At 32.3% G+C, this 26,749-nt stretch overlaps 7 protein-coding genes across 9 annotated transcripts in view; 2 read left to right on the top strand and 5 right to left on the bottom strand.

The window, feature by feature from the left end:
* LOC107359119 (ATP-binding cassette sub-family C member 1-like) overlaps nucleotides 1-26,749 on the top strand; it is a 132,122-nt gene that overhangs the window by 23,748 nt on the left and 81,625 nt on the right. The window lies entirely within an intron of this gene.
* LOC107371971 (uncharacterized) lies at nucleotides 364-1,528 on the bottom strand. Its single transcript, XM_015940121.3, has 2 exons — nucleotides 1,203-1,528; nucleotides 364-1,143 (listed from the first exon to the last, which is right to left on the bottom strand). The coding sequence occupies exons 1-2, from the start codon at nucleotides 1,421-1,423 to the stop codon at nucleotides 405-407; spliced, it is 960 nt and encodes a 319-aa protein (XP_015795607.2). The 5' UTR covers nucleotides 1,424-1,528; the 3' UTR covers nucleotides 364-404.
* Nucleotides 1,832-3,531, bottom strand: LOC107371968 (trypsin-3-like). Its single transcript, XM_015940118.3, has 3 exons — nucleotides 2,904-3,531; nucleotides 2,321-2,788; nucleotides 1,832-2,225 (listed from the first exon to the last, which is right to left on the bottom strand). The coding sequence occupies exons 1-3, from the start codon at nucleotides 3,386-3,388 to the stop codon at nucleotides 1,949-1,951; spliced, it is 1,230 nt and encodes a 409-aa protein (XP_015795604.2). The 5' UTR covers nucleotides 3,389-3,531; the 3' UTR covers nucleotides 1,832-1,948.
* Nucleotides 3,670-5,475, bottom strand: LOC107371963 (U3 small nucleolar RNA-associated protein 15 homolog). The gene is made up of 2 exons (XM_015940111.3): nucleotides 4,845-5,475; nucleotides 3,670-4,766 (listed from the first exon to the last, which is right to left on the bottom strand). Exons 1-2 carry the CDS (start codon nucleotides 5,356-5,358, stop codon nucleotides 3,703-3,705), a joined length of 1,578 nt encoding a protein of 525 aa, XP_015795597.2. The 5' UTR covers nucleotides 5,359-5,475; the 3' UTR covers nucleotides 3,670-3,702.
* Nucleotides 5,707-7,396, bottom strand: Nup44A (nuclear pore complex protein Nup44A). Its single transcript, XM_015925786.3, has 4 exons — nucleotides 7,156-7,396; nucleotides 6,880-7,036; nucleotides 6,121-6,798; nucleotides 5,707-6,044 (listed from the first exon to the last, which is right to left on the bottom strand). Exons 1-4 carry the CDS (start codon nucleotides 7,264-7,266, stop codon nucleotides 5,872-5,874), a joined length of 1,119 nt encoding a protein of 372 aa, XP_015781272.2. The 5' UTR covers nucleotides 7,267-7,396; the 3' UTR covers nucleotides 5,707-5,871.
* On the top strand, nucleotides 8,467-20,722 carry LOC107359212 (serine protease 27). Of its 3 annotated transcripts, XM_015925685.3 has the most exons (9): nucleotides 8,467-8,603; nucleotides 9,122-9,262; nucleotides 14,730-14,952; nucleotides 18,465-18,983; nucleotides 19,056-19,135; nucleotides 19,209-19,294; nucleotides 19,372-19,658; nucleotides 19,742-19,899; nucleotides 19,982-20,722. In XM_015925685.3, exons 3-9 carry the CDS (start codon nucleotides 14,847-14,849, stop codon nucleotides 20,138-20,140), a joined length of 1,395 nt encoding a protein of 464 aa, XP_015781171.1. In that variant the 5' UTR covers nucleotides 8,467-8,603; nucleotides 9,122-9,262; nucleotides 14,730-14,846; the 3' UTR covers nucleotides 20,141-20,722. The 3 variants fall into 3 exon arrangements, with proteins under 3 accessions (XP_015781171.1, XP_089122725.1, XP_015781172.1); XM_089266599.1 differs by lacking the exon at nucleotides 9,122-9,262 and having other exon boundaries at nucleotides 8,469-8,603; XM_015925686.3 differs by lacking the exon at nucleotides 8,467-8,603 and having other exon boundaries at nucleotides 14,646-14,952.
* Nucleotides 20,710-26,432, bottom strand: LOC107359230 (dnaJ homolog subfamily B member 4). The gene is made up of 4 exons (XM_015925706.3): nucleotides 25,288-26,432; nucleotides 22,966-23,473; nucleotides 20,924-22,097; nucleotides 20,710-20,842 (listed from the first exon to the last, which is right to left on the bottom strand). The coding sequence occupies exons 1-3, from the start codon at nucleotides 25,647-25,649 to the stop codon at nucleotides 21,870-21,872; spliced, it is 1,098 nt and encodes a 365-aa protein (XP_015781192.1). The 5' UTR covers nucleotides 25,650-26,432; the 3' UTR covers nucleotides 20,710-20,842; nucleotides 20,924-21,869.

Genomic DNA, 26,749 nt, shown 5'->3' with positions numbered 1-26,749 from the left:
AAAGCGGTTAAATAAAGCCCACATCAAAGAGTAAAACAACTCTCTACAGGGTGTAGTGAAAGTTCGTGTAAGAGGTAAAAACTCATTTCCTCTTTCGTAAAAACCAAAATTGGATTCTTTCGATTCACTCTTAAGATTCATTTTTTCGATGTTTTGTCAATATTGATCACACACACGAACTTTCGCTACACCCTGTATATTACTCTTTGGCTCCACCTGTCGGATTAGACATTCGAGAATCATTTATTTTAATTTTCTAATTGTTTAAAACAATTTGTTCTAACCTTTACTCAATATTTAGTTTGTAAAGTTGAATAAGCGAGTCAACTTATCAGTTGCAAGTTATTGTAAAACAGATCAAAATGAGTCAGAAACTAGTTATTTTAATTATTAACCATCAAACATCAACGTTTAAGAGAAAAATCGATCATGGTTTTGATTTTTTCAGTAAAATCGTTCAATTTTTTCGTGTAATCAATATAATTTTGATTAATAAGTCGTATCTGTTCAACTGTTGCCCAACAAGTTTCCGTGTCAAGAATCTCTTTAGGGCTATGAGGGCGTTCGATAAGACTAGGTTGTTGTACAGGACATTTATCTAGTTCATCAATAAATTCCTTGAATTCACTTCTCCAAAGGATATCTTTTTTCAAATTAACACTGAAATAGACGCGAAGTTTGTTGCAATGGTCTTTGAATTTTTCTAATTTATCTTGCACTCGAACAAAAAGTAGTCCCAGATGATGAAGAAAATGGTGAAGCACATCTTGTTTGTTATTAGAGTATGATGCCAGTGCCAAACTGTCAAGTAAGCGATCACGATCAAGATTGGAAACTTCCTTGAAATATTCATTCGATCTAGTCACGAGATGAGCAACATTTTCATATGGATCATTAAAAATGGAATCGCGATCAATAAAATGTTGTACTTCTTGGAGTGCACTTTTAAGCCGTAATTCTGCGGTGATCAGTTTGGTTTCTTTTTCGGTCTCTTTCATTCTAACCAATTGGCTGTATCTCTCTTCCAAAAAAGTCATTTGATGTTTCAACTTTTTAATATTATTTTCCAAATGTTGAACCTCTTCTTTGACGTCCTCGTACTCGGCGGGTTTGAAGACCCCAGATGCCGTTGATGATGCATATCTATAAAAAAATAAAACACAAATAAGTGACACTTTCAAAGATGATACAATATAACTTACAGATCTAGTTCTTCTTGCGAAACAGGACAAGCTTCCGAAACAACAGTGTTAATCAAATTGTTGAACCACTGATGACGACCAAGATCATCTTTAAGAGCCGCCTCGAGAGCTGTTAACTCAACTTGCTGGAAAATCTGTTTGTTGGATAGCTCCTCAGCCTTCAGCAGAGAGATCAATTTAAGAATCAAATCGGTTCTTGTTCTCCGTGGACCCGACGACATGTTGAAAACTTATTTTTGAACACAGAATGCTGAATCTAACTAGAAATTTGTAACACAAGAAAAAGGTCAGGATAATAATAGGTTAAAGGTAATGGTTATTAAACAGAAAATTGTCATAAAATTATTGTAAAATAAATTTAAAAGAGGAAAACAAACTTACTTTTTGGCGGTTTCTTTCAATACAACCAAACAAAAGCCTATTCTGCGTCTAGAGCCATCTATCAAAGATTTTTTTCATAACTTTTTTAGACTAGTAAATTAAATTGTTTAGCATTTTTGATAAACGCATTGATGGATTAAATCCTATAAAAAAACTATTCAATTGTATTAAAATTTACATAGAATTGAAAAATTCTCTCCATTAAATGATAATTATTGACCAATTAAAAAATTAACATGGCAATAAACTTTTCGCCAAATCTTATTTATTAATCAATCAAAAAGTTTGTGTGTGTCATTTGTTTAATTTAACAATTTTAAGATTGTATTTCAGTTTTTGAAGGAGCAATTAATTTGGAATGAGATTCAGTCCGAGTCACTGTCATCATTATTCTTATCTTGACTTCTCCGCAGAGGCTCCAAAACCTTAGATATTGTCCTACTTATCGGATTATCATTCCAAGAGCTGGTTTCTGCTGATCGCCACTTATTTGACCAGTAGCGTCCTGGACGACCTTTGTTTGGTTCATTATCCACATAGCTATGCCATGGAAATTTACGATCGTTATTAGGGTCGTCAAGATCGGTATTGGATTCTAGCCATCTTCGATAGTGCCAAACATCAGCATAGACCCCATATGAGCTGTAATATAAGGTGGTAACATGAAACCATGACTTAGCAACTGGGAATAATATTCACTGAATATACTTCATCAGAAAAAAATAAGATAAACTCACGTTCCACAAATTGGACCCCAAGATACAACACCTATTAAAACATCATCTCGAGGGGTTGGACCTCTTATTACCAATGGTCCACCCGAATCACCAGGACAAGCATCAATTCCTTTGATTCCAGCACAAATCATTCCGTCCTTCCATTGTCTAAAAAAAACTCTGCCACACTCTGTTTTACTTCTCAACGGAAAGTCAGCGGTCATCAGTTTATCAGTGGATTTTTTCCCCACCGCACCCCATCCAGCAACAGTTACTTTCTGTCCTGATTTTGGTGGATAGGACGGTAACTTAACAGTGGTAATTTTGTCTCCTAAAGGAAGTGGTTCAGCTAGTTTCACAAGTGCAATATCATCTGCGTAATCACCGCGACGAGATGGGACAATTATTTTTCGCACTTCATAAAATTTTTGTCTTTGATCTCTGAGATTGTTGTAATTTGCTTGAACGCGATATAAATGAGGGGTTTCTCTGGAAATAAAAACTCAAATCGATTAATATATGAGGAGTGTAAAAACTGTTATAGAAATTAATTTATATTGCTATTAAATTCATATTTCTTGCAAGATATCTATGATTAACTTACTTTTTCACACAATGAGCGGCAGTTAGAATCCAAGTCGGTGATAAAATTGACGCTCCGCAATGATGTGCATAATTATAACGCAAAGAGACTATGTAAGGGAAGGTATCTTCATCAGCAGGAATACCTCCAATCACTCTGTTAATCATTTGAGGAATTTCATCATTTCCTGCGGGAACATAGTCTTCAACAATTCCTCCTGGTCCAGATAAACCTGATGAATCGATATAATCATCTTGATCACTTTTTTCAGTAGCATTACCATTATCCTCGTAATACTCAAAAGAACCACCGACAAGTAAACCATTTGAATTGGTGTCGGAATCGAAAATTGGAATCGAAGTAGACTCGTTGTCATCCTGGAAATTGAAACCATGAACATTATCAAGTACAACCAACAGACTGATAAGCAAGACAGATGACCAATTTGATAGCCATTTAACTTTAAAATAAAGTCTATTTAATCGTTTAAACTTTAACCCAATCATGTTTTGATTAAAAGATTCACAGTTTGTTCACAATTAGAGTATAAAACCATATTTAAATGGGTTAGCTTCAACTCATTAACTTTTTCTAATACTAATATCAAGTTACCAACTTGTCATTTAACTTCGAAAGCTTGGGAGTCAATCAAAACATCTTGGATTTGTGAAATTTCAGTTTAAATCACAATAACTGAGATTTTGTTTCCAGGAGACTTTCAGGGTCTTTGGTTTACGAAAGCTTGCCGATAATTTTGAAATGTAATAATAGCAATAACCATACTGAATTATATTAGGAAAATAATATTTAATTTTTTGCTTCAATTTGAAAAAGAGTTATTTAGCAACATATCTATTTGTCCGGAAAGATTCATCATGAGCTTTAAACATTTTTCTTCAGCTTCGACTTCATCTTTCATACGCTTGAATAGTTCTGCTTGAATTTTAGAAGATTGGATAGATGAACGATAAATATCACAGAAAATTATCGCCACGTCAACTAAAACTCGATTGAACCGAGGATCACGAATATTTTTAATCAGAAAATTAGCAATGCAACGGAATCCTTGATCATCACGACCAGCTAATGAAGCACGTAAAGTTCCTCTTCTACTTAATTCCTGCATCATACTGACAACAATTTCAGGTTTTTTAGCAGCTCGTTGCAAAGTTAAATCCAAAGCTTTAGCATGATGATATTTTTTCAGTTTTTTGTCGTACGATTGTAGATTCAGTTTTTTTCTTTCCATATCTTTAACAACTAGTGTATCATCGTCCATTGATGCAAATTGCTCGTTGAAATCTTCATCATCGGGTTGTAATTGAAAATATCTTTGATGCTGTTGTTTACGTATAATGTGAGCATTGAGAAGCTCTTTGACTTTTTCTTCGTTATCCTTCGACTTGAAGCGTCTTGAAATTACAGTTCCATCAGCTGCTCCGACAGAGAAGGCTTTGGAGTTAACAGCCATACTTAATAATTGAGTTGGTACAAAATTTAACGAAGTGACTAATGAAAAATAGGTGTCGAAAATCTTGACAATTCCATCTAGCGAACCAGTAAACCAAAAATCGTCATAGTTCCATAATGTAGTGATAGTTTTACTATGCAAATTGGGTAACGTTTGCATCACTTTACCAGCTACTAAATCGATGATCTTAACGGTTTTAGAGGCTGCAGCTATTAAGAATGTTCCACGGGTAATCAAAGATTCAACAGGATTGTTAAGATTAAATTGATGGGTTGGTTTGAGTGATTTTTCCCTAATATCCCATAATTTAACTGTATGGTCGTAAGAACCAGAAGCTACCAAAAGAGATCCTTGATCGAAAACACAACCAGCACGAATGTAATCTTCGTGTGCTGTTTTTGTATTGCTTTCATCTGTTTAAAAGAGCCAGAAAAAAATATGAATATGAATGAACATTATGACAATCAATTTTAGATAGGAAATTACATTACCTGAACCGATTTCTTGGACCATAGATCCATCAGCAATATCCCATATCTTTATATGTTTGTCGTCAGAGAAACTTATCACTTGATTGTAACTAATGAATTCAGACTTACGAACAGAATTAGTGTGTGCCTGAGGTGAATTAAAACTCATTACTCTCAAGGGTTTACTATTATCGACATCAAATATATTGATTCTTCCTTCATCTGTCGATGATGTAAACAGCTTACAATCAGTTTTACGGTAAGATGCCCAACGAACAAAATCCACCTTTCTAGAAGACACACTTTGATAGGTTCTTTTCAACTCCAGATTATTGACATTATAGATGGAAATTCTGTCTCTGGATGTGACCAGTAAATCATTATTGAATGCATTTAAATCCAATTTATCAATGATTCCTGCCTCTTTGACAATTTTGGGTTGCTCTAACACGTGTTGCCAATAAAATGCATCCGAGGTAAGAGGCTCTTTAATCTTAGGTATAGTAACATCACTAGTTTCCTTAAAATCCGTCATTTCCAGATGGGAATTCAATCAATCATATAATTAATTAGAGAATTCAATTGATAAACAAGAAAATATTTAACAAGAACTTCAAAATTTAAAAAAACAATAACTTTCAACACATGTTAAACATGAAATGGTTGTAGATGGCGCTGATCAGTTCAATGAACACAGAATAGCCAGACATAAAAGCGCTTCGTATGAAAGAATTTTTGGGAAGCTCAGAATTCTGAATTATTAAACTATGACATTTTATTTGTTATTAATAAATCCGCATGAATCATTATTATCTTGTCAGTATTTAATTTTTTTAATTTCTTACCGATTTGAGTCTTTGAAATAAGTGATTGGGAGAAACTATTAAAGGTATCAACTTTTTATTTCTCATTTACCATACAAACTAATTGAACAATTAAACAATCTTTCCGCCTTCTTAATGAGTGTTGATGGAGAATGAGATTGGCAGTATTAAATTGTAGAGAAAGATGAAGGTTAAAAAACAATAGAAATCGCTTGAAATTAGAGTCAGTGGCGAGTCATTGGACCAGGACTAACCAAAGAACTGAAGTTTCGTAGACCTTTTGTACTTTTACCATCCGCATTACCTGATTTATTATCATCTTGGCTACTAGAATTACCAGATTGGTTATTTTGACATTTTAATTCGGTTACACATTTCCAGTTATCCAAGTAGTTAGCTAAAATTGAAAAATGAACAAATTTTAATAAATAATTATAAATAATTCTATCATTTGCAAGAAAAATAAAGCTTACCCTTCCATAAACGAACAGAACCATCATCTCCTGAAGAAGCTAAAATAGTTCCAGTAATATTCCAGGAAACTCTCCAGACTTGGGCTCCATGCTCGTTAAATTGGGCAACTTGTTTGATTTCAAACTTTTGGTTTGGAGCATGTTGACTTGTGTTGCCTTGATGGGATTGATGCGGTAAACTTAAAGATTGTCCATCACAAGGCTTGATAGATAGGATTTTTACATCACGAGAAGCTATTCCAAGTAAATGGTAGGAACGTCCAACATTTGGAGCAAATGCTATATCATGCACCGGGTCACTAACAAGACTAATTACTTCTATTTTTATCCATTGTCGAGTATTTTCACTGAACTCAAAAAGAATAACTTTACCATCACTTGCGGATGCATCATCAACACCAACAGCAATCATTGGAGGATGTATGCGAGATGGATTCCAGGTGATTGAGCTTAATGAAACTTTACAATTTATTTCATGTTGAACAGACCATTGACTTAATGTCATGACATCAGGAGCTTCGTAAATTCGTAAACTGCCGTCGACTGAACATGTAGCAAGTAATAGGCCTAAATGTCTAGGCGCAAACTTAACATCGGTAACAGAGGTACGACTGTCACTAAGAAAAGCTCGACGAACCCAAGTAGATTGGTTAGATTCCCCACTCAAGCTATCAGCCGCTAAAAAAAATAAAATTCAAATATGAAAACTGCTATTCGATCGAGAACGAGATAAAGAAAAGATGAAAATTAGATATTTACGCAATTCTTCCCAGATAGCTGCAGTTCGATCAAATGAACAAGTTGCTAAAACTTGACCAAATTCTGGATGTGCCCAAGTAACTTTCCAGACTGATGCTGAATGACATTTCCAACTAGCAGTGCAATGCCATTGACCATCCTCACCAAGATCCCAAACCTTTGAAGTTTCATAAAACAAAAGCAAAACAATGGAAATTTATCATAAGAACATTTTTCTATGATAAAAAATTTTAAAGATTGGAGAAATATAAATCAATCTCGAAAAAACAAGTTTACCTTTACACTCTGATCACTTGAACAAGTAGCCAACCGTCTTCCATAAAAGTCATAAGCAACATCATGGATTAAATCCTTATGGTCAGCTTCTACATTCCTAGTTGCGAACATTATATATGATGATTACTTAAATTAAAGTTGAATATTTGCTGGAATATTGTCAGTCAGGTGAAAAATTTCAATAATGATACTCAAAGAATCAGACAATTTTGTTTATACTCTTAACAAAAATTAACAAAAAAATTCAGATAAATTTAAAAACAAACGACACCAGATGACGCTAAACACTAGTGATCTAGATTACCGCATAATTTGAATACAATGAATAAAACAAATTTTATTTTTTAGATGATGAATATTTTAAATAGAACTGATCTTTATTACTCATTTCAGGGAATGAATTATCAATTATTAATGAAATTTATTTAAAAATTGTAATCTTTTAATTCAAAAAATTGAACAGTATCTGAAGATATTATTGGATCTGATTCAAGATCTGATCCTACAATTTAACCGCTAAAATTTCTTCCATACTTATGTTTGTTTGTGTTTCGGTTTACCCTTTTTTTAATTTTATTTAATTAGTTTTTATCTATTTTCGTGTCTTAATCAGTGTCATCTATCACATTAACGTCTTTCCGCTGATCAATCAACATGGGATCCTCAAATTCATTTAAACGAGGAAAAGATCTTGCAAATCTTATGGAAGACTTGAAACTTCAGCGACAATGTTCTTTAAACAAAATGTCAGTAATCAAGGAGAGATTGATATGTAAAATCTCAGCGCATTTTTCATTCTTCATCATGAAAATACCGAAACACTTGAAGGATGCAACGATGGGATCTTTATACGATAGTGGATTTTTCAATGCCGGAGACGCGTCATTTCTTGAATCAGTTTCTGCTTTAGAAGGTTCACAGGTGTTAAGTAACTTACAGTCAACAATTCGGGAATGCAATTTTCTAAAGCCTACACCAAGATTCGATGATATTTCAGCCATATCCGTTTCATTGAAGGACGAAGATAAACGCAAGAAACACCCAACTCGGGTTAAACTTAATTTTTCATCAGTCAAGAAATCGCCTTACAAAACATTGACCAAATCTCGTGTATTAACCGCCAGTAGTAAAAAACGAAAAGCATCACTCCAGTCTCCTGTTAAACCTTCCTATGATATTCAATTTGAAGATAACCCGGAAAGAGCCGTGGAAAAGTTGAAAGTCATTCTAGATGAATTGACTGAAAGAAGGAAACAGTCTATGAGAAAGCTGGCCCTAATGAAAGAGAAGCTTTTGAACGATGTTTTGAATCACTTCAATAATATTAGGAAAACAACCGCAAATTTGGAAAAGGAGTTTACTTATTATAGGGATAAAGATGATTTGGAGCGATTCTGGAATACCCATTGTAAACTATAATTTACCATCTACTCTATTCATATGTATATGTATGTATATATTCAGTCATCTTTTTACTTTCAAGTTTTACCTTCATCTTGTTCATCAAAACTTTTTTAAAATGGATATAGTTTAAAATAAGGAAAAACAAGAGAAGGAAAAAATAGAGAGGTAAAGAGAAAAGAGAGAAAGCAGAAAGAGCAGGTAAAAAGAGGATGATAGTGATGATGGTGATAATGAAGAGGAGGAGGAGCGGCATCAGTCTTGACAGAAAGAGCTAGTTAATGATCTGATTTAACGGATACCTGGAGTTACCTGGCTCAGTTAAACTTTTGATGTCGATCTGAACAGACAGTTTACAAGTCATCATCCTTTTTCACTCACACCTAAAGAAACCGTCAAATGAAACTTCTTACCATCAACATTTTCTTATAGTGTGTGTGTATCTCACACGCTCACATTTAAAAGTAATTTTGATCAAATTCTATCTATTTTTTGTTTTATCGATGTTGGAATAAAGTTTCGCTTTTTATTATTTCATTCACTTTTTTTCCATCAAATTGGCAAGTTTGTGCATTTTTTGCTTCCCTTTTACTTGTGTTATCAACAAAACGGAGTATTCTGTCACTAGTTAGACTCACATAAATAATTAATTAACCGTGCTCAATCAACTGTGATACAACTAATTTATAACAAACAAAAAGAATTGGTAAGTTAATCAAATTTCAATGCTTCGACTTTTTTCACCCAATATCGCTTAAACATCTTAATTATTGTATCACTAATATCAATCAAGACTTGACTATGATTTTGAATTTAACTCGTTGAAAGGTCAGTAGACATTATTAATCAAGTAAAATCAATTTTCCCTCTAAATCTATTTTATCCATTTTCATCTTCAATTTTTGATTTTATTCTCTAATTATGATCCTTTGTTGTCGATAAATCAATCTCAATCAGTTTGAGGTCAGCTCATTAAATTTGACAAAGTAAACCAATTCATCAATCATCATCTTTGTCATCATCAGTGAAGATCAACAATAATTGAACAGTTTATATCGACTTCCATGTATCTCTCATTGAACCAATTCAAATTTTATGATAAAACACGACTTGTCAAGCTTTGCGAAAATCAAAATCAATTGTTAATCATATTAATGGAACTCGTTATCATTTGTAAAGCAATTTGAATTAGAGGTCATCACCACAATAAACGAAACAAATCATTAAATCTACTAAATCTAAACACTGTTAAATCTTAATTATCATCTGATGTTAGTCAGTAAATAAGTCAAGTTTTGTTGGTTTGTTTTTACTGGTTATTTCAGCCTAATGATTGAACCCAAGCAAAATTTATCGATTTTGTTTGTTAAAATTGTAATGAAAGTAGCAGCAAAAATGATTTGTTGTTCAGTAATTCAGATCATTTGGGAAAATACTCAAGCTGATTATCAATAATCGGGTGAAATTGCATCTCCGTTTGATCTTTGAAAGTGAATACAATTGTCGGTAATAATTAGCCTTTCATTAACGAACAACATGAATGTATGAGTTTACTATTAATTAACATTGTTTGGGTAATTATTGCAAACCAATCATCCGAAAATGAATGTTGATCTGTTTACATGGTTATGAGAAGATTGAGGGTGAATCAAGTAAAAATTGAATGAAAAATGCAATTATAAACAATATAACTGTAATTTGAACAAAAAGCTCACAAGATTGAATCAATGAGAAGAATAAAAGAGTTAAATGATTAGGAGAAAAGCTAAAAGTCCAATTAAGGTTGAATTATCTTGATTGTCTTAAACATGTTATCCGGATGTAGGTTAAAGACAATATTGAAGTTAAATTAATTAAAAGCAGCCGAAGATGAATCAAGAGAAGATCAACTTTCTCTTGCAGATAAATTTCAACCTTTCAGCTTTGATTCAGGTTGCTCTTTGTATCAACATCTTTCATTGCTCCAAGTGAATCCAGACTCTGAACACTCGCAACTGGGCCAATGCAAGGATTACATGATAATAAACTGAACAAGAAAAGATGAGATGAGGATTGAAAATAGCGTAAACAGGGCAATCCTTTAAATCAATTGTTATTGCATGAAATCTTCAAACAGAGTTTCCGTTAATTTAAAACACCGTTAATAATAAAAGTTGAGGTCAACTATGAAAGTGTCTGAGGGCGATGGATACAAATAGAGGTCAATATAAAAATGGAACCACCAACACTTTAAGAAACATTGTGCTATTGTGATCCTGTAATGAAGCAAGAATAAAGATTGTAATGAAATTGGATATTTATAAAGCAAAATGATTAATAAAAGGTTAATGATGAATTAATTATCCACTTGCTTCGTTTCTTAATCAATTTGATTTGAAAACCTAAAAATTTGTCAAAACTGATGGCCTTAAGATGAGACTTGAACATTTGAAAAGCATCTTTTTTTCAGCTGATTTCAGCTGATTTTATCCTCAATTATACTGGTTGAGTAGACAAGTAAACTTGATTAGATTATGCGGAGTTAACAATACTTTGATGGTTAAATCATAAATGTTTCATGAAACTTGAAATGAATCTAAAGATGAATGGTTAAAGGTAGACTTGACCTTGTCATTGTTGATTGTGCATTTGCATTTTATGGATAATTAGGGCTTTCCTTTCCATTGACCACTCATTTCAACTCACCATTAAAGCTAATTATTACAAACAGCAAGGAAGACACTGAACAAGACAAGAGTGTAAAGGCCTTAAAATTGGCTCGTTGAACCCGCTAAGGATGCCGTTTCTTTGATTCTAGTTTCCTCCTGTTCCGTTGATGGATTCAATAACCTTAACCAGTTTGAAGTTTGTCAAAAAAACGGGCTTTCTCCTCCAATAAGATTCCAGTTCCGATCTTTCATCATTTTCCTTCAATTTATTGACCTTTTCTTTCCTATGAATAGTTCAGTCGATGAACTTGATGCAATTGATCAAGAGAAACAAGTGAAACCTAAAATTAGTAAAAGTAAATTGAAAAAAGGCAATGAAAACAAAGGTAAACCACCAAAAGCTTTTCCTTTATTTTCCTTTACCTTTTTATGCATATTAAACATATTTTACTATCTTTTCCCTGTTCATTATTTCATGCCTGATTATCTATCATTTAACCATTTAAATCTGATTAGACAGAAAATTAAACCAGATTTGGAAAGAAAGTTTCAAAGTATCATGAGAAGAGATTAAAGGTAACCTGAAAAGTGTCTCTTGAGTGAAAGTATTACAACTGGATTTGTAAAGTTACCCTCAATTGCCAATGTAATTAATCAACTTTCTTTTGCTCAACTTTTACCTCAAAATTTTACCCGAAATTTCATTCTAATTGAATGGTTAATCCAGTATACAAGTTACATGTAATACACGATAATACATGATGTTACCATCTAAAGACAAAGGTTCCGGTGAGATGAGCAAAATTAATTCATTGACCGCAATTTTGAGTGCGATAAGCATGATTTGGTTTTGATGATGAACATTATCTTTATCATCATCATCATGTTTATAGTCAACAGGTAGAGAAACAATAAAACAATGAGAGAAGAAGAAAAAAGTTGCACCGATATGCTGTTACAAACATTCTGGTAAAGGAATTCAGTTTTACTCAGCTTCTTGTCTCTTCTTTACCGATCATCATCTTCCTTTTTCTTTGTACTGATTTTCACTTCCCTTTTCCCTGGTTTCTATACTTGATTGAGCTTTACTCTATTTAAGAGAAGAAGAAGAATAAGAATAAGAAAACAATTTAACTTCTAAAAACCAGAATTCTTTCCATTCCTTTGAATTTATCAAATCCATCGAACCAGTTCAAATTTTTCAACTTTATTCTCTTCCAATCACTGATTAAATGAAATTATTGCTGGTGATAACATGAAAAGAATGAAGAAGAAAAGTGCTCAATGTTCACCGATAATCTGGTGAAAATATTGAATACAATTATAACTGAACAAAATGATTTCCGATTATTGGGTCGATAATTTTTGTTTCAAATTCAATAATGTGTGACCTACTCTTTGACACCGTCATTTTGGGTAAAACTGTTTGCGCTTTTGTCTATTAACTTGATCCAGGTAAAGTGCCTTTTAAGCTTCAAATGTGACCAGCTCACAAATCGGATGATCTTGATGATGAACATGAAAAAAATAAGATAAAAAAGGTATGAATCGTGTAAAGTTGCCATCAGGATGTTCAAAAGATTCATTCCATTCTTGTGTTTACCAAACATATATTTTTAGTTGTAAAAATGAACAAACAACAGCAAGTTCAAGATGAAAAGGCAAACCCAAAGAGCAACTATCGTGATGATGGAAAGCTGAAAATATTAAGATAATATGTAAGAAAGATTGAAGTGAAAATGAAATTTTGAATGTTTACCTTTTTAATTTTACAGGATAATTGTCGTTAAATTGAGTTGATTGTATATTAAATTATGTTTCAAGTTTGCTAAATTAAAAACAAAACAGTTATGATTTGATCAATTAAGATTCGTCTTTTCTCATCTTAATATTAGTGAAAATGAAAAAAAGCAAATGATTACTGCATGCATTTAAGTGTTTTACTTTAAGAAGAAGCGAAAAAGAACGAATTAAGTGACCTTTATACCAATGTCCTTGATCTAAATTGACATTGAATGAAAATTCCAAGTTTAACAGGAAAAATTTGGTGACAATCCTTCTGGTTCTTCTTCATTCTTGACCATCATTAACATTACCACTTTTGTTTCCCCTTTACTTTTACCGTTTACTCAGCTACTGTTGAGAGTTAATTGCATTTATATCACAATTTTGTAGTTCACTCTCTAAATCAACTGCCCAAAGGTAAATTAAAGTTGTACCTAATTGTACTGTTTAACTGGTTAAATGAAAAGTTACCATAATAACTTGCAGCTTTCATTAACTTTAATAGTCTATCCTCATTTTACGCCCAATGGCATAAACCATTTCTTAAGTTAACCTAAAATAAGTGAAACATTTGAAAATAATTTCAACAATTTAATGCATAATTATGTCCATTCCAAGCTAAATACCGAGTTATTAAACTGTTAAAAATAAACAATTGTTTTGTTGAACAATTTTCAATTTTGTCTCGTACTCGACTTTTCATGAGGGAAAAAGTCTTTGAGTAAATCAAATGATTGGGTTTATTTGTTGCTAGATATTTCAATATTGACCTATTGAATGATACCGTTAGTTATGCTTTTATAATTGATCAAGTTAAAGTGAAATGCATACAAGTGATTAATGATTAACGATAATTAAGGACGATGAAACTAGTTACACATTCATACAAAAACTATCAGTTGAAGCAAACTCTGAATAATAATTGATGAAGCCATTGATCAGCTTCACTTTCAGGTCAATCCAAAAATAAGTCGCAACTTTCCCTTAAAAACAAGACGAAAGATGATTTAGCCCAGCAACTTGCATTAAATATTAATCATGAGAATAAAATTTATCTTCTTGTATCTATTTCAATTCCTGGTTAGTTAGAAGCTAAAAAATTGATAAAAAAACACAAATAAACTCAATTATCCACAAATAATTGACCCAACAATTATAATAAATTGTTACAATAAATTCTCATTTTGTCATCTTTTTCAATCAACATTAAAGCACAAATATCCAGACTGAACTTAATAATTGTCTAACTACTTTCAGTCAACAAGGTTAAGTTCAAATCATAGTCACCTATTTATGTCCAAACACACCAAATAAAGGATTGCCATTAAAACCAATTGCAATCGGACAAAATGAAAAAAATTATAACCCAAAACCAGTAAAAAAACCCAAAAAATAAAAACCTAAACAAAACCATTGAGAGTCCATATGAACCAGTGTAACTCTTGAAACAGTTTACATTTTAACCCATTTCAAGGTTCACTTTTACCTTGTTTCTGGTTTAACTTAAGGTTAATGATTGATAAATGGTAGGAATTTAAATGTTTAAATCTGAGCAGAACATTGAAAAACTGAAGAAGAGAAAAAAATAGCGAAAGTTTCAATATCAATTATTAAAACGGATCATTTAATTTTTGCTTCATTTTTCTTTTCTCTCAGTTATCAGTTCGTAACAATTGATATTGCCGTTAATCGCTTTTACCCTGACTAACTTGATCTTCCTCTCTCTCCATCCTCATTCAGGCAAACATCGGAGGCTGATCACAAGAAAACGACGAGTGAAGACTCGAAAAAAAGAAAGAGAAGAAGAAGAAAAAAAAGACCAGAAAAGAGGGAAAATGAGATGAGAGATGAGACGCGATGAGATGTATACTCATGCAATTGTCCAAAACCCCTATCATCATCCTCATCACTTCAATTGCCTTGTTACACTATTTAGAGCGTGTTCTCGTCGCATCACAGCCAAGTAAGTCATAATCTTTCCGTTTTTAAGCTTCTTTCCTGATCATCATCATCAACACCTTGGTTTTTATCACTTATCATGATGAAATGTGCAAATGCAAAAGCAATGCTCATCTTTAAATTAAATAAGCGTAACAATTACTTTAATCTGCTTCTTTTTAAGAAAAACGTTAACATCAATTTTTCTGCTTCATCCTCGTTCTCATCTTACATTACTACAACATAATGGCATTACATTTATTAATGATAATTTCATTTAAATTAATTCACAATTTACATGTCATGCTACACACAACAATAAACTCTGTTCGTTCTGTTTAGGTTTTACATGATGATCGACATATTTTTACATGAAAAATTTTCATTTCTTTTTAATTTCAACCTTTTTCCAGACAATTACAAACTCGATTTTCATGTTGAACCAAGTAAAACATTAACAAAACAAGACTCAAAAATTCAAGACTCAGATTTCATCTAAAGACGGAAACGTTTCCATCTTATCTAGATTAATGAGTTTCATCAGGAATAATAGCTTTCAATCATTTCACCCATTAACATCCTATTATAAGTACAGTTTAACCTTGAAATGTTTCAATCTCTTTTGCCTTCTCAGCCTTCATTCAATCCAGATCATCATGAAATCTTTACCATTCTTTTGATTATTAAATAATGTCAAACTCAATGGAACCCAGTAAAGCACAGTTAAGATTGGAAACAATTGTATCCCTAAATCACAAAATGACACAGTTTATCATCTCAATCAGCTTAACCTTACAAATTAAAAAACACTGACAAACTGTTGTCCACCCAAGTCGTGTTCAACCTGAAAGGTTACACTTTTTAATCCACAAACGATCATCAAAATTGATTGCTGGTCAACAATAATCACTTTCCCTTTTCCATTGAATCCATTCTCTATCAATTAACCAACCTTTCAACCTAAATTCATTTGGACAAATAATTCAATTCAAGTTTAGCTTCAGTCTATTTTAAAACAAAATGTTTTTCTGGTTCTGGTGTTTGCACCAGTTTTTGGTGAATCCAACAAAATGAATAGCTTCTCTTTAACATTAATTGTTCAGTTTAATCATTTAACCAGTTTTTACAAGTCTTATTACAATTGTTTACTAATTAATTATTGATCACTTTCAACCAGTTTAATTGAACCAGTTTTAAGTGTAAACAAAATGTGATTTACTGGATCAATGAATAATAGTTGAGCTTTGTTTCCATCCCATCATTAGTTAAATTAATCATACAATTGTTAATCAAGTGATTGAAACTGTCTACCAAACCATTTCAAATTGTTTTCACTTGATTGTGACCTCAGGCCGAACACATAAAAAAGGTGATTGAATTTACTTTACGTCAATCATCCCATTAATTGGCAACAATTTACACTTTGATTGTTGGTTCTTTTTTTTCACCATCAATTGTTTTCCAATTAGTGATTAATGTTTAAAATAAAACAACAACAAAACCAATTCTCCCAATTAATCACTATTAATGATAACATCAAAAATATCATTGAATATCATTTTTCCCAATCAAGGTCAATCCATCAATTAATATGTAACAATTTAAAGCAAATCAATTAAAATCAACATCAATTGCAACAGTTAACCAGAAGTCAATAAAAAACAAAAGATATCGGGTTAACCGTGATTAAACCGTTTCACCCAAAAACGGGTTGACAATGAAACCAGAAAATATGAAAAGGTATTAATAATAATCAAGCGAAAGTGTAACATCATCGACACAATTAAAGGTCAGCTAATGTTAACATTTCACTTTTTTTGCTAATTAATTGGACTAAAGATTATATTAAGATTTAATATTTAAATGATAAACTTGAGGTCAACTTTAAATAAATGTTATCGTTTCAATCATTTTTGTTGCTCTTCAGGTTTAACCAAATATTAAATGAAAAAAACAAAAGTATATTTTCATATGAAACCAATTGTTTTACGTGAAATGGTTTATCATTTAAACCTTTGTTTTACATCTTTCATCTCATGTCCACCTTTACCATGAACTGTTGAATAAACGTTAATTTCATTGTTACCTTCAGGCTAAATCAACCTTTTAACTTTTCAATTTCACCTCAATATAAATGAAATCCTTTCATTGATCAACTTTCGATAGTTTGTTAATCTTGGAAAGTTTCATTTTAATCACGTTTAATGAACCAAAATTGTCTTCCATTTGAAACTTGATCAATAATTGATATTAACCATTCAATTAATCACATTAAATTTGCTCGCATTTGATGCTAATTTTAAATTTTGCATCTTAATCCATTTTTTTCTTCTTGTATTGCATTCACTTTGAGTTGAGCTTTAGTTTCGTTTTACCTGTTGGTATTTTGCTTTGTTTTTACCTTTGCTATCCATTTCTTTTCACGGTAAAAGTAAACCATTTTTGTTTATATTCATTTCTAATTGTGTTTGTACAATAATCAGGTTTTGTTACGATAAATAGGATCTTGAGGTCAAGGTACGTTATTCAATTGCCCATCTAATTAAGACTTTTCACTTATTCTTAACATTAAATTCATAATCATGACCTTGTTTTGTCCTATTTTCTCATCCTCATCATGTTCATCATTTTGTTCATCTTCATGTTAATCACCATTTCCGTATTAAAATTAACCTAAATCCGGATTATCTTCTTACTTTTCAATCATATTTACCTTAAGCCCACAACTTGAATCTCAATGTATTTGTATGAATTCAATGTCTCCTTTTAATCGGATTGTTGAAATTGTTGATATTATTGTTGTATAATATTTAGCATTATTGCGAGTCAACATCATTTCAATCAATTGAATGATCATTTGATTGATAGAAAATTCATTTTTACTCTTATTTCAATCATCAACTTGATTCCTATTCAAAGACAAGCTTTCTTGACTTGAATCAACATTGTGATTCTCTTTAGCCTTTACAGTAATTATTGATTGATTATCAATTTCAGCTGCTAGTTGGCTGACAGTTAACCGGAAGAATCGCATTACAAATCAATTGATGTTAATGTTTTAATTAACTTGTATCTTTTAATGTTTCTTTCACCTTTTTCACCTTAATTTGGAGCAAATTTTTCAACTTTAAAATAACTTAATTCAATTGAATTTTGTGAAACTTTCTCAACAATTTATCAACTCTTTTTTAATGTTTTCCCAAATTTACTCAATTTAATGAAAGAAAAGGGTTAATCATGAATTTCAATCATATTTAAGTACAAAATTAACTTAACCTCAACAAGATTAAAATACTAATTAGTTTCAACATAAAATTATCATTAATCTTTAATCAGAAAAGTCATTTTGTCACAAGTGAAATGGTTACAAGTAAAGTTAGACAAAGAGATTACAATTTAATTTGCCAATTAATAGTCACTCAATCATCTAGTCGTGCATCATGCCATGAGCTTTGTCATGTAAGATGATTGATAATGTTGATCATGGATTGTTGTCTCAAATCTCATTCTAATCCAATGTTTTCCCATTGATTCCAGGTTACCCATCAGCTTATCCACCCGTGGTTCGTCATCCGGGAACATGTACCTTTCAAAGGTCTCAACCAGCCTGCACCTTCAGTCTACTGTGCTATCTAGCTGGTGGTGTACCGATAGAAGGCTGTGGCGGTGATATATCTGTAACATGTTGTATGCTTTACAACCCTTCGAGTCAAAATTTTGCCAGTGATTATTCAAACACTAATCTACCAATTCCACCGGGCATTGAGTTGCCTAACAATCATTTAACATCACCTCGTCTTCCTTCATCACCCTCATCGCCCACATCTTCATCACCCACTTCACCTCCTTCATCTTCATCTTTAACCTCTTCCCGTGATCATGCACTTCAAACAGCCTTTCATTCACCATCACAATCTCATCTTCCATCCTTGTCATCTTCCTATGATGACAACAAATCACTAGATAATGTTTATCGAAATACAGTTCGGAGATCACGTCCGTTACCTTCATTTTTAAATAAAGAACGGCATTCTCGGAACTACATCGGTGACGATGGTTAGTATTAATGTTATAAAATAAGCTTGAATTGAATGGAGGCTAATCATTGATTCTTTGTTTGTCTAATAGTTTGTGGAAAACCAATTGCTAAGCCAACAAGTCGAATCATTGGTGGTCAAGATGCATATTTTGGTGAATTCCCATGGCAGGTTGGTTCGAATTTCCGATTTCGTGATTCATCTTGATATTAAAAGTATATTTTAATTTCTCTTTTCAATTCAGGTTCACATTAAAATCTCAAAACACCAATGTGGAGGAGCTCTTGTTAATCGTTATTATGTTGTTACAGCGGCCCATTGTGTTTACCAGTAAGTCTAAGAAGACACTTTTAGTGTGAAAATCAAGTGTATTAATGACGTTTTGTCTTAATTTATTATCTTTCCAGAGCTCCTTTGGCTCAACTTTCAATCATCATTGGTGCCCATGACATTGAGGATCCTCGTTACCAAGAGGAACCTCCACAATATTTCAGTGTAACTGAAGTTAAAATGCATCCTAACTTTCGCTTTTCAGCCTCACACCCTGACAGATACGATATAGCAGTCCTTAAATTAGACAGAGCAGTTAGATATTCAAGCAACATAATACCCGTTTGCTTACCTCCAAATGGGTTTAAATTTGAATCTTGGTATGGAGTAGTAACTGGTTGGGGTAAAACTGATCCAGCATTAAGTAAGTCTCTTTACCAGAAAACAAATTTGGACCAACCCAAAAGCCATGCCAATTAATTTACCAATGTTAACCTCTTTCAATAGGTAATCGTTATGGGACAAGATTGTTACAGAAAGTAGACGTTCCTGTAATAAATAATGAAGAGTGTGAAAAATGGCATCGAACCAGAGGAATCAATTTGAAGATATTTCCCGAAATGATGTGTGCTGGTTATGAAGATGGACAAAAAGATGCCTGTGTGGTAATAATTTGTTTTCACTGATTTAATCACATCAAGATCAACTTTAAACATAAATTAACTTTTCCCTTCTTTTGCTTTCCAGGGAGATTCGGGTGGACCAATGGTGATATTTTTAAATGGTCGATGGGCCTTAGCGGGAATCACTTCAGCTGGGTTTGGTTGTGCTCAATCAAGACAACCAGGAATCTATCATAGAGTCTCTCATACTGTTAATTGGCTGTTGGCAAATATCAATGATTAACCTTAGTGTTGTTAGGAAACAAATTAAGTGATCTTAGAGCAAAAATGTTTACTTGACTGGTCTTGTAAATATTATTGTTACAATTAATCCAAATTGTACTTGTACTGTTTTTTTTTTGCAAATTATTTAATTGAAGATCAACTATGTTAATTCAAACAAACCATGAACCCATTTAATCAATCAACGATGAGCTAAGTGAGACAATATCGAATGGTAAAGTTCAATGTGAAAACCCACCTTTGATTTCGAGTTTAGAAGTACATTTGAGACTGATTATCGAGTTAATTGTCATTTTTTGATTACTCGATAATTTTGAACCTTTTGGCCCAACCATCAATTTCATGCAATGAATTTTTTTATATCACGAGTGGTTCATTTATTTCATGAAATTGATGAACCAATTATTTTGTGTAAATTTTCATCATTTCTAACAAATTTAGCATTAAATTATGTTCACTGATTCGCTAAATTTATAATAAATTCATTTGCTTAATGTGAACCGGTTAAGTTTGAGAGTAAACCCGTCGCGTAAATTATCAATGGATAAATAAAAGAATGAACTTTTTAAATTTCAACAATTAATTATGTTTATTTTCATCATCATTTCCAAGTGAACACAGGTTTCATCGTGAATGTTCAGGGCTTATCCGAGAATACTTTGTACGAGATCAATGACTGGTTCAGGTTCTGGGTTTGGTTCGGCTAAAAACACAGAATCAAGAAGGATTATTAGATTTTGAGATAAGTTCACAATCCAAATGTACGGTTAGGTGTGTTACTTACCCATGACAGCAGCGATGGCTGAGGCGAAGGCAACAACGTAGAAGATGAGAGTTTGGGATTCCATTTTAACGGTTAGGTTTGAGTAAGATTTAACTTTGCTTAACACAAGATTGTATAAGAAGACACAAAGAAAATGTTTGATACTCGAAACCCTTTTTGATTCGCCTTATATACCATTTCGGGTTCCATTTTTGAGGAAACACCTGAAAAGATCCGTCAATTGATTTGTCGATTTTTAAATTGTACCATTAATCTTCATCAAAAATATAATTAATCGCCACTCTTGATTATGTTGTAAATTGAAACAAAGGTAAATTAGTAACTTATAATAGTAAAGAGTATTTCCAAGTCACACATTCAGCTGGTTGATTATTTTCTCAATATACAACAATATTTAACATTAATTGGTTTTGATTTGTATTAGGGGATAAAACCACAAAAAAGTAATCAATAAAATAACATTTTGTTGCAAAATTGTCAAATATTCACAAAGAAACCCATTAATCAATATAAATCATTCAAGATGGTTGAGAAACGAGAACAATACTGATCATATGAAAACAATCAATCAAATGGCCTATTCTGGTTGATGATTTTTGTTTAACCAGATTTGGTGCTCCATTAACCTGGTCAGATATTTAACTACAGATGTTTTATTTTGGATAATTTGACTTGAATGAGTAAATACAGAAAGATGAGATTGTACACGAGCGAAAAGGAAATTAATTTAATAACAATGCGAATATCTTATGTTCACAAGATAGATGTTTTCATTTTAAAAAGTTAATTCAATATATTTGTTTTGATTTGTTCATTGGCTTGTTTCACAGGTGAGATAATCTAGTTAAAAAGGGTTTTACAAGAGCTCGGTATGTCCAATGAAATGGTACAGTCCGAGTGAAGCCAAGAAATGATTAAAAGCAAACGTTTGTTCAATAGTTTAAGATCAAGGTAGACAATCCCATAAAATTTGTTTAGTATCTTCAGTCAAAGAGTCCGGGAATTGAATGTCAAACACAATCACAAGATCACCTCTTTTGTCAGTGTCTTTAGGATGAGGTAAACCTTGATTTGGAATCTTTTTAATTGTATTTGGTTTAACTATGTCCGTTAACTTAAGGTGAACTCGTCCTCCAGTAATTGTCGGAGCTTTAACCATGCATCCACATAGAGCCTGAATAGTTGGATAAGAAATAAAAATCTATATTAGTATTGATTTTTCCTTCAAATGATAACCCATTAATATTCAATACACACAATTTCTTGGCAAATGTTCACATCAATTTGATATCATCGAAAAAACTGGTTAATATCAATCTTTGAAATCATTCTAGTCTAAAAGCTGTAAAACTTCAACATTCAAAAAATATTTTCTCAAGGAATCGAGCTATTTCCAGGCATTTGGATTAAGTCGAGATCAAAGCCACTTTTTGTTCACCTAAAATTGACTGATTTCAATGTACGGCTTGAAATAAATTTGATCAATAAATTGATAAATCTTGTCAGTAAAACCTCTATTAGACTCGGTTGCCTCAAAAAACACAATCAGCCTAATCAGCAAGACTCATTGTGACATTATAAATTTGCTAATTTTCTTTGGTATCCATGACAGAATGAGAACATTTTCAACTTGAATGAGTCAAAATTGAAGACATAAACATCCAGGTTGGCATAATTCGTTCACAATTTGCAATCATCATGATGACGAGTTGCGAGGTTTCTTCTGTACTGATGGTAGACATATAAATACATGTGTATACATATAAGTGTGTGTGTGTCTCTCTCTGTGTATATAAATATACATATAACAAGTTAATCCAAATTAACGTAGCGCATTGAAAATAACGAGCAACAGCAAGCACATGATTAAAGTTGCTTGCTATTGATGAAAGAGAGAGTGAAAATGAAGATGAGGAGATGAGATCAAAGTGGTAAAGATGATGAATAAAGTGAAAATGAGAAACAAGAGTAAAAATGATGAAAATTGATGTGATGTGTATTTTGCCCTCTTCCTCTCCATCTTTTCCTCATCTTTTCCTTACCTCTCTCAAAGTTATCTTGGCAATATATTTAACATCAACGCCTTCCCTTTTAAATTGTGAATCAGGTTTATCTCTTATAATGAAAACAATATCAGCTGGAATTCTGTTCGGATTTTGATCACCTTCACGTTGGAAAGTGATTTTGGTTCCTGCCTTCCAACCAGGTTTCACATTTATCGTTAAAACTTTATCCTCTTTACGCGACGATTTACCATCTGGGTTTAATATTTTCTTGGTTATCTTCATCCTTTTCACACAACCTTTCAAGATTTCTTCCAATGTCACATAAAGATCATGTTCAATTGGTGGATCTTGCTTTAAACCAGATTTAGTCCTATTTACATTGGTTGAACCGGGAGTAAATGAATGTGATCTGAAAGGATTGGATCCGGTTCCAGCACCATTTGTGTTTGACCGAGGTCCTAAAAATGGTCCAAAACCATCTGTTTCCATTAGATCATCATCTAGGTCAAAGAATTGAGCTTGTGGTCCTAAACCACCAAAGTTACTGTTGGAATAAAATGGAAGCAAAATTATTAATAAATGATAACATTTTAATTTGGATTTGAGAATTGGAGGGAGAGTTAATTGGTTATTTTGACAGTCAAGTATGTCTGTGAAATTAAATGAACCCTTCTAAATTGGTGCAATTTACATTTTTGGTAAATAAATCGTTGGACTCAAATTTCAACTTGGCTTCAAACCAAACCATAAGATTTGTTACATTTTTCTATATGGACGGAACGAGGTTAGCTAAATCTAATGGAATCAAGTCAGATTGTTGATCAATTGTTTAAATTATTTTCTCAGTGAAATCATTGAAACTTGAAAGAAATCATTTAACCTCATCTATCAATCAAATTTACCACCGCTATGGTTAGTCTAATTTTCACACTAAACTCACAAATTGAGCAAGTCTCAACAATTACCATAACCCTGACAATTACAATTAAAGACAGTAACTACGCTTTCTTAATTTAGCTTTTTTATACATAATTTTTGTCTGGTTAAATCAAATTGGTGAGCAAACTGCTTTTAACATAATTTGATTATTAAGATTGGCTTTTGCAGGCCAAGAGTTCATTTCTGAACATAAATTTGTTGAGATCTTTTGAATCCAAACAATTGAAGATTTTGATAAACAAGGTCAACAACATATTAGTTAATTTGTCGATTGTTTTAAATGTTACAAACTGATTGTCTGATTTGACTCGGTTAGTTAAACCAGAAAAACTCAATTGAAAATGATTGATTGCAATAATCTTTGCCAAACACAGCAGCATTAACAGCACTTATAAGTTATAACAATATACTCGTCTTCAACGTTAAGTTCAATATCAGACTAATCAATGTGCATAATTTGATTTAAAAATTGTATTTTTAATTTTTGGCTGATGTTGACTGATCAACCATTTTCAACGAGTCAATCAAAGTCTGATCATTTTGAAAGGGTTGAAAAACAGAAAAAAAATGTCTCCATTGAAGTACAATTTTGAATTTATCGATAGTCTAGAGTCATCGAGTTTTAGATTGATTGGTTGATTTGTTAATTACAATTTATTTTAAGCAGGAAGAAGTAAAAGTTTCCTTTTTCTCAATTGGGCTTAGTTTTTTTACTATGTCTGAATGCGATGAATGAGGAAGAGAAAGAGAAGATGAAATTGGAATGTTTAGAGGTATTTTTGGAAATGGGTAATATCGTTGTTTAGATGAGTTTTCCTAGCCAATATTTTGTATCTCAGTATTGAAGATATTACTAGGAATAGTCTTCCTGGTGGCAAGTATTACCATGTTTCATTGGATGAAAATAAAGGTGATTTTCTGGTTAACTCAAGGAAACAGGAGAAACAACCAGTTGCTGGTAAAGGAAGGAAATCAATCGCAAGTAATAATAGGTGAAACCTAAGAATGGAAAATTTAAAGCCAAATGACGAAACCAGAAAATCATGAAATGGAAATAATTTTGAAATTATTAAATGCAGGTTGACTGGAAAATACAGCAACTCGCAGACTAAACGACTAAAGCTAATGTAATGCGTAATCGACATGAAGGTTACAAACAGAAATCATATGTTATCAAGCTGATTAAATGGTTGGAAATGATTGCGGATAAAAATACTAGGATATTACATAAGGCAACAAATATCAAATGAAAATCAACCTGTTGACTCAAGTGTGTACGAGCCTGGAATAACAAGAAGTAACAGTTTGGTGTTACACCGGAATAAAATAAGAAAGCAAACTCTACGGATTCAAGGTGGATCAATATCATGAGAGGATGAAGTCATGGTTTGGGTTTGGGTGGAAGATGAAAATACTAACCCAAAAAAGGCTTCAAAAGGATTTTCTGAGCCGAAAAATTGGGCAAAAGTTGCCCTTGGATCACCGTGATAAGTATAAGTAAAACTGGTTCCTCCGCCGTGACCAGGATGACCAGAAGAACCAGAGCAACCTTTCAATCCTTCTTCGCCACACATATCGTACACTTGTCTTTTCTCCTTGTCCGATAAAACATCATAGGCTTCAGCAATCTCTTTGAATTTCTCCTCGGCTCCAGGTGATTTATTTTTATCCGGATGATATTTGAGAGCCAACTTTTTGTAAGCCTTTTTAATTTCTTCTTCACTTGCATTTTTGGACAATCCAAGAATTTTATAATAATCTTTACCAGCTTTAGGAGTCATTGGTATGTATTTAATTAAACTAATTCACTGGTTTAAAATATTAACAATACAAAAGATCTAGATAGGAGGTTTGTTATGATTTAGTAAAGATGAAAAAAAATGGAGAGCTTAAAAGACGTTGACAATGGTGTTGATGGCTGTTGTCGACTTAATGTTTATTGTTTGTTGAACAATGTGAGTAAACACGGGTCATTCTGATACACAATTAGATCCCAATGATGGATGATTAATTAACGAGGTGAAATGATTATTTAGATGAGTAAATAAACAGGGTGAGAAAAAAGCACAATAATTAGAGGCAAAACATTATCAAGTTGACAAGAAAAATAAAGCGCAATGAAAAGGCGAGTAAATAAGCTTATTTTTCAACTGTATTTTTAATGGTATAATAAACTGTTTTAGTTAAAATTGATTTAATGTTCGAGGATCATTAGGTGGTGATGTTGATGATCGGTATAGTTTGACTCTATGAATACACAATCAGGGGCAAGGAATAAAAAAATATAATTTTAACCATTTACTCTTTGAGATTGAGAAGTTTGGGTTAAATCATGTTTTACTTTTCAATATTAAGCCCGTTAACATTATACACTTTAAATCCAATAGAAGATGAAACGAGTAAATAAGAATATTCTGGAGAGAATGATGATAGAGAGAGAGAGCTTTTGGCAAGTTATACTGGAAGGGATGGTTCACCAGTAATTTCATGTACAGTTGAGTGAGTTAAAAGGAAGGAAAGAAAAAAGAGTCAATTTGTTAATCATGGAAGGCGAAAAAGATTGTTCAACTGAATAATAAATAAGCATCAAAACAAATTGAAATCATGCAACTACCGAGGTTATTGTTGTTTTCTAATGCTCATTTGGTGCTCTTGATTGTGAGTCTAATCACGACTTTAAATTATAATTATGACCACAATTTGTAGAAATGATTCATGTTAATAACCAAGAACCCAGTACGTCGATTGTTATCATGATTTGACTTTTTTTCAATAGGTTAACTAAACCGTTATATAAATGCAACCAGTTTGCAATATCGTGTGTAACTGCATAGTAAATGATAGTTTATCAGTTAATTGTTAGCTGATTATATGCATCTAC

The sequence above is a fragment of the Tetranychus urticae genome, chromosome 1 (assembly GCF_039701765.1).
Source record: "Tetranychus urticae isolate SD_2017Ah chromosome 1, NJAU_TeUrti_SD_1.0, whole genome shotgun sequence".
In the NCBI taxonomy this organism is placed as follows: Eukaryota; Metazoa; Arthropoda; class Arachnida; order Trombidiformes; family Tetranychidae; genus Tetranychus; species Tetranychus urticae.
The sequence above is the reverse complement of the archived record's forward strand: the minus strand, read 5'-3'. Positions and strand labels throughout refer to the sequence as shown.

Coding starts and splice junctions, on each gene's coding strand:
- LOC107371963 (XM_015940111.3), bottom strand. CDS start 5,358: ATGACGGATTTTAAGGAAACTAGTGATGTTACTATACCTAAGATTAAA. Junction 4,767..4,844: donor GGTCCAAGAAATCGGTTCAG/GTAATGTAATTT, acceptor TCTTTTAAACAG/ATGAAAGCAATACAAAAACA.
- LOC107359212 (XM_015925685.3), top strand. CDS start 14,847: ATGAGATGTATACTCATGCAATTGTCCAAAACCCCTATCATCATCCTC. Junction 19,659..19,741: donor TAAAACTGATCCAGCATTAA/GTAAGTCTCTTT, acceptor CTCTTTCAATAG/GTAATCGTTATGGGACAAGA. Junction 19,900..19,981: donor GACAAAAAGATGCCTGTGTG/GTAATAATTTGT, acceptor TTTGCTTTCCAG/GGAGATTCGGGTGGACCAAT.
- Nup44A (XM_015925786.3), bottom strand. CDS start 7,266: ATGTTCGCAACTAGGAATGTAGAAGCTGACCATAAGGATTTAATCCAT. Junction 7,037..7,155: donor CAAGTGATCAGAGTGTAAAG/GTAAACTTGTTT, acceptor GAAACTTCAAAG/GTTTGGGATCTTGGTGAGGA. Junction 6,799..6,879: donor AGCTATCTGGGAAGAATTGC/GTAAATATCTAA, acceptor TATTTTTTTTAG/CGGCTGATAGCTTGAGTGGG.
- LOC107359230 (XM_015925706.3), bottom strand. CDS start 25,649: ATGACTCCTAAAGCTGGTAAAGATTATTATAAAATTCTTGGATTGTCC. Junction 23,474..25,287: donor CCTTTTGAAGCCTTTTTTGG/GTTAGTATTTTC, acceptor TTATTCCAACAG/TAACTTTGGTGGTTTAGGAC. Junction 22,098..22,965: donor CCAAGATAACTTTGAGAGAG/GTAAGGAAAAGA, acceptor CCAACTATTCAG/GCTCTATGTGGATGCATGGT.
- LOC107371971 (XM_015940121.3), bottom strand. CDS start 1,423: ATGTCGTCGGGTCCACGGAGAACAAGAACCGATTTGATTCTTAAATTG. Junction 1,144..1,202: donor TCGCAAGAAGAACTAGATCT/GTAAGTTATATT, acceptor ATTTTTTTATAG/ATATGCATCATCAACGGCAT.
- LOC107371968 (XM_015940118.3), bottom strand. CDS start 3,388: ATGATTGGGTTAAAGTTTAAACGATTAAATAGACTTTATTTTAAAGTT. Junction 2,789..2,903: donor GCCGCTCATTGTGTGAAAAA/GTAAGTTAATCA, acceptor TTTTATTTCCAG/AGAAACCCCTCATTTATATC. Junction 2,226..2,320: donor TGGGGTCCAATTTGTGGAAC/GTGAGTTTATCT, acceptor CTTATATTACAG/CTCATATGGGGTCTATGCTG.